The sequence below is a fragment of the Salmo trutta genome, chromosome 18, assembly GCF_901001165.1.
Source record: "Salmo trutta chromosome 18, fSalTru1.1, whole genome shotgun sequence".
NCBI classification, from domain to species: Eukaryota; Metazoa; Chordata; class Actinopteri; order Salmoniformes; family Salmonidae; genus Salmo; species Salmo trutta.
In genome coordinates, this window is record NC_042974.1 from 29,746,466 (window position 1) to 29,755,549 (window position 9,084).

The following is a 9,084-nucleotide window of genomic DNA, read 5'->3' on the forward strand; positions in this document are numbered from 1 at the left end:
TTTGGCGCCCTGCAATTTCACTGGGTGTTGTCAAATCGCACGGGAAGGGATCACTAAGAGGTTTTAAAGGCTAGAGCTTCCCCTTTCAAGGAGCGGAACACTAACCCGGACAATTATAAGAAATCCTGCTTTGCTCTCTGACGAACTATCAAACATGCAAAGCGTCAACACACGACTAAGATGGAATCCTACTACACCGGTTCCGATGCTCGTTGGATGTAGTAGTCCTTGCAAACTATCACGGATTACAAAGGGAAAGGGCCAGACGGGTTTCCAGGACGCGTACTCAGAGCATGCGCTGTCTAACTGGCAAGTGTCTTCACTGACTTTTTCAACCTCCTTGACCCAGTCTAATACTCAGGGGTCATGTTAGAGTTCAGAATTCTGCATTTTCAAAAATCTGTTTTTTAATCCATTTCACCTGTGTTTTATATTAAAAGTCTTTTTTTTTTTGCTTCAGTAGTGATCAGTGGCGTGCAACTAAAGTTTTCCTTCACAGAAAATATATTATTGTAACACATTCTGCTGAAAATAGCTTCCTTTTCATCAGATGACAGAATTGTAATGCTATTTGGCTAGCAGCCACACAAGTAAATGAGCTTACAATGAGCAATTTTTGAAAAAACGAATGCCCATCATATTTCTAAATGTCTATCATAGAAATGATGTAGCCAGCTACATTTCCTAATGTTTTGTTTGAAGTGAATCTTACAATTCACCGGAGAAAAGTAGGCTATGCCGAGAAAAGTAGCTACACATCTGTCAGAGCTCTGCCATTGGGGAAGTATCCACCGAGTGGAGAAGTGCAACTGAAGTACAAAATGAGTGATGTCGAGCGGAAATTACAATATCAAGCATTTTAGATCAGCATTTGCAAAATGAAGCAAGATATTTCTTACGAGTTTTTTTTTTTTAAACGAAAATGCAGAATTCTGTGTTTAACGCGACACCTGAATACCTACGTTAAGCAGACCACCATAGTCCCTGTGCCCAAGAACGCCAAGGTAATATGTCTAAATGACTATCGCCCCGTAGCACTCACATCTATAGCCATGAAATGCTTTGAAAGGCTGGCGATGGCTCACATCAACACCATCAACCCACATACCCTGGACCCACTCCAATAAGCATACCGCCCCAACAGATGATGCAATCTCTATTGCACTTTCCCACTTGGACAAAAAGAACGACATGAGAATGCTGTTCATTGACTACAGCTCAGCGTTCAACACCATAGTGAACACAAAGCTCATCATTAACCTAAAGACCCTGAGAATGAACACCTCCCTCTGCAACTGGATTCTGGACTTCATGACAGGATGCCCACAGGTAGTGAATGTAGGCAACACATCCACCACACTGACCCTAACACTGGGGCCCCTCAGGGGTGCGAGCTTAATACCCTTCTGTACTCCCTGTTCATCCACGATTGTGTGGCCACGCAAGACTCCAACACCAACATTAAGTTTGCCAACAACAAGACGTGGTAGGCCTGATCACCGACGACAATGAGACTGCGTATAAGAAGATCAGAGACCTGGCAGTGTGGTAGCAGGACTACAACATCTCCCTCAACGTCAGCAAGACAAAGCAGCTGATCGTGGACAACAGGAAACGGAGGGCCGAGCACGCCCCCATTCACGTCGATGGGCTGTAGTCGAGCGGGTCGAGAGCTTCAAGTTCCTCGGTGTCTACGTCACTAAGGATCTATTATGGTCCAAACACACCAACAGTTGTGAAGAGGGCACGACAACACCTCTTCCCCCTCAGGAGGCTGAAATTATTTGAAGTGAGCCCTCAGATCCTCAAAAAGTTATACAGTTGTGCTATTGAGAGCATCTTGACTTGCAGCATCACCGCTTGGTATGGCAACTGCTTGGCATCCAACTATAAAGCGCTACAGAGGGTAGTGCAGACAGCCCAGGCGGTGTCAGAGGAAGGCCCTTAATATTGTCAAAGACTCCAGCCATCCAAGTTATAGACTGTTCTCGCTGCTTAAGCATGGCAAGCAGAACCGATGCAAGTCTGCAACCAACAGGACCCTGAACAGTTTATACCCCCATGCCATAAGTCTGCTAACTTCCTTGACCCTTTTTGTATAAACTTTGACTCATCATATGCTGCTGCTACTGTTAACAATCTAACTTTATTCCTAGAAATATGTACATACAGTGCATTGGGAAAGTTCAGAGACCCTGACTTTTTCCACATTTTGTTACGTTACAGCCTTATTCCAAAATTGATTAAATACATACAAATTCTCAACCTACACACAATACCCCATAATGACAAAGCAAAAAACATTGTTTTAATTTTAACAAAATGTATTAAAAAAAAACAAGAAACAGAAACATTAATTTAGATAAGTATTCAGACCCTTTGCTATGAGACTTGAAATTGAGCTCAGGTGCATCCTGTTTCCATTAATCATCCTTGAGATGTTTCTACAACTTGATTGGAGTCCACCTGTGGTAAATTCAATTGATTGGACACGATTTGGAAAGGCACACACCTGTCTATATAAGGTCCCACAGTTCATGTCAAAACAAAAACCAAGTAATGAGGTCGAAGGAATTGTCGTAGAGTTCTGAGACCGGATTGCGTCAAGGCACAGATCTGGTGAAGGGTACCAAAAATCTTTGCAGCATTGAAGGTCCCCAAGAACACAGTAGCCTCCATTCTGAAATGTAAGAAATTTGGAACCACCAAGACTCTTTCTAGAGCTGGCCGCCCAGCCAAACTGAGCAATCAGGGGAGAAGGATCTTGGTCAGGGAGGTGACCAAGAATGCAATGGTCACTCTGATTGAGCTCCAGAGTTCCTCTGTGGAGATGGGAGAACCTTTCAGAAGGACAACCATCTCTGCAGCACTCTATCAATCAGGCCTTTATGGTAGAGTGGCCAGACGAAAGCCACTCCCCGGTAAGGCACATGACAGCCCGCTTGGAGTTTGGCAAAAGGCATCTAAAGGACTCAGACCATGAGAAACAAGATTATCTGATGAAACCAAGATTGAACTCTTTGGCCTGAATGCCAAGCGTCACATCTGGAAGAAACCTGGCACCATCCCCACGGTGAAGCATGGTGGTGGCAGTGTCATGCTGTGGGGATGTTTATAAGCGGCAGGGACTGGAAGACTAGTCAGGATCGAGGGAAAGATTAACAGAGCAAAGTAGAGACCCTTCATGAAAACCTGCTCCAGAGCGCTCACGACCTCAGACTGGGGGGCGAAGGTTCACCTTCCAACAGGACAACGACCCTAAGCACACAGCCAAGACAATGCAGGAGTGGCTTTGGGACAAGTCTCTGAATCTCCTTTGAGTGGCCCAGCCAGAGCACGGACTTGAACCCGATCTAACATCTCTGGAGAGACTTGAAAACAGCAGTGCAGTGACACTCCCCATCCAATCCGACAGAGCTTGAGTAGATCTGCAGAGAATAATGGGAGAAACTCCCCAAATACAGGTGTGCCAAGCTTATAGTATCATACCCAAGAAGCCTTGATTGTAATTGCGGCAAAGGTGCTTCAACAAAGTACTGAGTAAATGGTCTGAATACTTATGTAAATGTGATGTTTTTTATTTTTAATACATTTTCAAAAATGTCTAAAACCTGATTTTGCTTTGTCATTATGGGGTATTGTGTGTAGATTGATCAGGGAAAACTATTTAATCAATTCGAATAAGGCTGTAATGTAGGAAAATGTGGAAGTCAAGGGGTCTGAATTTCCGAATGCACTGTATCTACCTCCGTTACCTCGTACCCCTGCACATCGACTCGTTACTGGTACTCCTTGTATATAGCAAAGTTATCATTACTCACTGTATCTATTATTAAGTGTTGTACTTTTTTGAATATGCATTGTTGGGAAAGGCCCGTAAGTAGCATGTCACTGGCATTGGTCTACATCAGGGTTTCCCAAACTCTGTCCTGCCCCCTCCCCCACCCAGGGGTGCACTTGTTTTTTTTACCCTAGCATGACAACTGATTCAAATAATCAAAGCTTGATTATGAGTTAGTTATTTGAGTCAGTTGTGTAGTGCTAGGGCAAAAACCAAAAATGTGATTGTTTAACTTTTTAAAATGTTTTATTTAACTAGGTAGGCCAGTTGGGTACACGTTCTAATTTACAACAGCCCAAGATAAAGCAAAGCAAAGCAGTGCGACAAAAACAGTTACACATAAAAACGTACAGTCTAACACTTTATTTTTTTCCTATGTACAGTGATAACTAAACCAAGATAGACCACAGCTTCTCATTTCCAATAGGAACACATGAGTCGGTAGGCAGAACAAGCAATAACCATATCCTATTGGCGAGTTCTAGTATACATCTGGGAACGCCTACTCTGTGATGATCGTGTGCAATAACTCAGTTCACCTTCACACTCCTTTTTTTTTTACTTTTGCAAAGGGTGAAGTCTACAAAACTTTGTCGGTTCTGTTAATAACAGATTCTAGTTTTGGGAACATAACTGTATTGAGATCAAATGTTTAATTTATGAGTAGATTTGCAGAATGTCGGCCAAAATCCATCTCCTCCCACTGCGCCAGTTGGCTTCCTCTTACTACCATATTTGGTATTGAGTGGAAACGCCACATTTATACGTCCAGTGAAATATCGGTCTGATTGTTCTGTGCCTTCAGCCTCACGTGATTACGTCTTAGAGTGGGCTAATCAACCCATTTGTCAGTCTATAACTATATCCTTCCTAGCAATTTCCACACCACAAACCAATACAATTAGTTAGCCACATAGATACAATTTCCATGACATTCATCAATCTTCTGTACATTATAGAGTAAAGGCGTTGATTGCGTGACACGCTATATTTTGCTATCGCACGGTTATTCATTCTGTCAGGAGCAGTCAGCTGATTTGGCTATGCTAGCTAGTTAGCTTACTTTGTCTTTACCTTAAGCTAGCTAATGTTCGCATAACGCTTAATGATTAACCAATATAGTAAATTGTTACATGCATAGCTATATTTACGCTAATATTAAACTGGCAGATTATACTTTTACACAACATACAAGCAAAGATTATAAATGGACTGTTGCAAAACAGCTCCGCACACAGGTTAGCTAGCAAATATTAGTTTGCAAGCTAGCCATTTCACACATTTAAGCATTTTACTTGTCGCTGCAGTGACAGTCGGTTCAATGTTAATGCAAAATGCATTTTATAGCGAATATTTCACATACACTAAGTATTTGTTTTCGAGCAAACAATCCAGTAGTTAGCAAGCTATGGAGAATCAAGCATCTGGCTAGGTAGCTAGCTACGTACTCAGCCTTGGTTGAGAGATGTAGTTTCTGGTCACAGCTTGTGTGTGTGTCCTTGCCGCAGCAGGACCGTTGATGTCCATTGTCCTGTTTCCCACCAAGGTTGCAATACTTAAATAAACGAAACCCTCTACCTGAGCTACAGTATAGCTGGTGTGCTAGTAGCTAAGGGTATTAACTCAAAGATACTGGTAACTAGCTAGCTATTTCTGTATGGTATTAGATAACACTGCGTCGGCTAGTCATATGACATTGGAAGCCACCACAGAGGGCGCGTTCAAATGATCGTTGTGGTTGCCTGCGCGCGCCTCTGTATCACAACCACTTTTTTTTCAATATACTCTACATAGTGAATATGGGATACAAACCGATCCTATACTAAATAATGATATTAACACGACTCTCAACCGAAGAATTGGAGGAAGGTGAAAATTTTTACACACACACTTGATAGATTTTATAATGCCAAATTAAAATGTGATTATCTATACTGAACCAAAATATAAATGCAACATGAAACAATTTCAAAGATGTTACTGAGTTACAGCTCATATAAGGAAATCAGTAAATTGAAATGAATTCATTAGTCCCTAACCTATGGATTTCACACGACTGGGCAGGGGTGCCTTGAGTGGGCCTATGCTTTGGCGGGCATAGGCCCACTCACTTGGGAGCCAGGCCCAGCCAATCAGAATTAGTTTTTCCCCACAAAAACACTATGGGCTTTTTAGGTGAGTGCTGAGCCGCCCTGTGATAAGCAGTGCCCACTTTTCCCCCACAAAAACACTATTACAGACAGAAATACTCCCCCCCCCCACACACACACGTGATTTTTGAGGGTTGGACCTACTGCCAAATTCTCACAAATGATGTTGGAGGCAGCTTATGTTAAGGAACTGAACATTACATTCTCTGGCAACAGCTCTGGTGGACATTCCTGCAGTCAGCATCCCTCAGAACTTGAGACATCTATGCATTTTGTTGTGTGAAAAACTGCACATTTTAAAGTGGCCTTTTATTGTCCCCAGTGTGAGGTGCACCTGTGTAATGATCATACTGTTTAATCAGCTTCTTGATATGCCACACCTGTCAGTTGGATGAATTATCTTGGCAAAGGAGAAATTATCACTAACAGGGATGTAAACAAATTTGTGCACAAAATTTGAGCGAAATAAGATTTTTGTGCAAATGGATTTTTTTTTAGCTCATGAAACATGGGATCAACACTTTACATGTTGCGTTTATATTTTTGTTCAGTGTAGGTTGTCTTTCCCAGCACCTATGGGGATTACATTTTGGTATGGTATCAAGAAATTGACATTCTCCCAGCATGCCCATAGCCGTGGGAAGTAGGGATGCGCAGGGTGCTGCAGCACCCCCCTGAATGTCACGAATCCCACCGAAGGTGGCTCCCCTGCCTGCTCGGGCGGCGCTCGGCGGTCATCGTCGCCGGCCTACTAGCCGCCGCCGATCCCTTTTTCCTTTTCGGTTGGTATGACTTATTGTTTGCACCTGTTCCTTATTGTGTATCTTGATTTGTGGTTATTTAAGCCTGTTTAGCCCGCCCAGGTTTGTGCGGGATTATTTTTGTCAGTGTGCTTTTTTTGGATGTGCTGGCGATCTGCTTGAGTTATTTTCTTTCCGAACTGTGGACCCGTTGTGTATGGGTTGGGCACTTAGTTCTCACGCCTGTTGTATTGGCGTTGACTGTTGTCGAACCAGAGAAAAATGAAACTAATTTTTCTTACCTCTGCTCTCTGCGCCTGACTCCTACCACCACTCCTAGCAATCGTGACAGAATCCCGCACCAGATTATGGAGTCAGCAGGAGCAGCCGCACCTCCTCTCCCATCGATGGAGGAAAGGGTCCTCAATCATACCAGCATTCTCCACCGGATCGGTTCAGCGATGGATCAGATGATGGAGAGGATGGACCGATGGGAGAGGAGTGGCCTCCCTACCGCATCCCCAGCACCTCTTCCCCCTCCACCTGCTACCCCTCCTCCGGCATCCGGACCCGGGGCCCTACGCCTGGCTCTCCCCAGGGAGTACGATGGAGCGGCGGCTGGGTGCCAGGGGTTTCTGCTGCAGCTGGAGTTGTACCTGGCTACCCTTCGTCCGACTCCCTCGGGAGAGGAGAGCGTGAGCGTCCTCGTCTCCTGCTTAACAGGTCGTGCCCTGGAGTGGGCCAACGTAGTGTGGTATGGCCCAGACTCGGCAAGGGATCACTACCCCGAGTTCACCCGCCGTTTCCGGGCCGTGTTCGACCACCCACCAGAAGGCCGGGCGGCGGGTGAACGGCTGTTCCACCTGCGGCAGGAGATGGAGGAGCGCACAGGAATTTGCTCTGGAGTTCCGGACCTTGGCTGCTGGAGCGGGGTGGAACGACAGGGCCCTGATGGACCACTATCGGTGTAGCCTCCGGGAGGACGTCCGCCGGGAGCTAGCCTGTCGGGACACTACCCTCTCCCTGGATGAACTTATCGACATGTCCATTCGTCTCGACAACCTGCTGGCTACCCGCGGGCGTCCAGACCGGGCCTTGGTGGTTCCACCTCCAGGCCCTCCAGCTCCCATCCCTATGGAGCTAGGGGGTGCCGCATCGAGGGGAACCGGAGGAGGAGGCTCCTCCTGTACCCGGTGTGGTCGGATAGGACACACTGCCGACCGGTGCTGGAGGAGCTCCTCTGGGAATCGGGATGGCAGGCAGAGCACTCCTCATTTACCCCAGGTGAGTAAGCACCAACCTCACCCAGAGCTCCCTGTTGGTCATATGTTTGTACTTGTAACTTTCCCTAAGTTTTCTCCCTCTTTCCAGCATAAGGCGCTAGTCGATTCAGGCGCAGCTGGAAACTTTATGGATCGTGGGCTCGCGTTAAGGCTAGGGATTCCCCTGGACCAACCTTTCCCCGTGCACTCCTTAGATAGCCGACCAGTAGGGTCAGGGCTGGTCAGGGAGGCCACGGTGCCACTGGACATGGTAACGCAGGGGGATCATGGGGAACGGATTAATCTCTTCCTCATTGACTCGCCTGTGTTTCCGGTGGTGCTGGGGATTCCCTGGCTGGCCAATCACAATCCTGATATTTCGTGGAAACAGGGGGCTCTCAGAGGGTGGTCAGAGGATTGTTCAGGCAGGTGTAAAGGACTTTCTATCGGTGCGACGACGGTGGAGAGTCCAGACCAGGTTTCCACTGTGCGCATTCCCTCTGAATATGTCGATTTGGCTATCGCCTTCTGTAAAAAGAGGGCGACCCGATTACCACCTCATCGACGAGGGGATTGCGTGATAAACCTCCAGGTAAACACTACACTTCCCAGGAGTCACGTGTACCCATTGTCACAAGAGGAAACGCTGGCTATTGAGACATATGTCACGGAATCTCTGAGACAGGGGTACATTCGGCCCTCCCGTCTCCTCAAGTTTCTTTTTCGTGAAGAAAAAGGATGGAGGTCTGCGTCCGTGCATTGATTATCGAGGTCTAAATTCCATCACAGTAGGGTTTAGTTACCAGCTACCTCTCATCGCTACGGCGGTGGAATCATTTCACGGAGCGCGTTTTTTCACGAAACTGGATCTCAGGAGCGTGTACAATCTGGTGCGTATCCGGGGAGGAGACGAGTGGAAAACCGCGTTTAGTACCACATCGGGCCACTATGAGTACCTCGTCATGCAGGATGGGTTAAAGAATGCTCCAGCCGTGTTTCAATCCTCTGTTGACGAGATTCTCAGGGACCTGCACGGGCAGGGTGTGGTGGTGTATATTGATGACATCCTGATCTATTCCGCCACATGCGCC

At 46.1% G+C, this 9,084-nt stretch overlaps 1 protein-coding gene across 1 annotated transcript in view; it reads right to left on the reverse strand.

Moving 5' to 3' along the window:
- LOC115153160 (V-type proton ATPase subunit B, brain isoform) overlaps positions 1-5,564 on the reverse strand; it is a 43,400-nt gene extending 37,836 nt beyond the window's left edge. The window contains exon 1 of the mRNA XM_029698281.1: positions 5,290-5,564. Coding sequence (XP_029554141.1) covers positions 5,290-5,368 — 79 coding nt within the window. The 5' untranslated portion in view covers positions 5,369-5,564. The remainder of the gene's footprint in view (positions 1-5,289) is intronic.
- Positions 5,565-9,084: the final 3,520 nt, after the last annotated feature.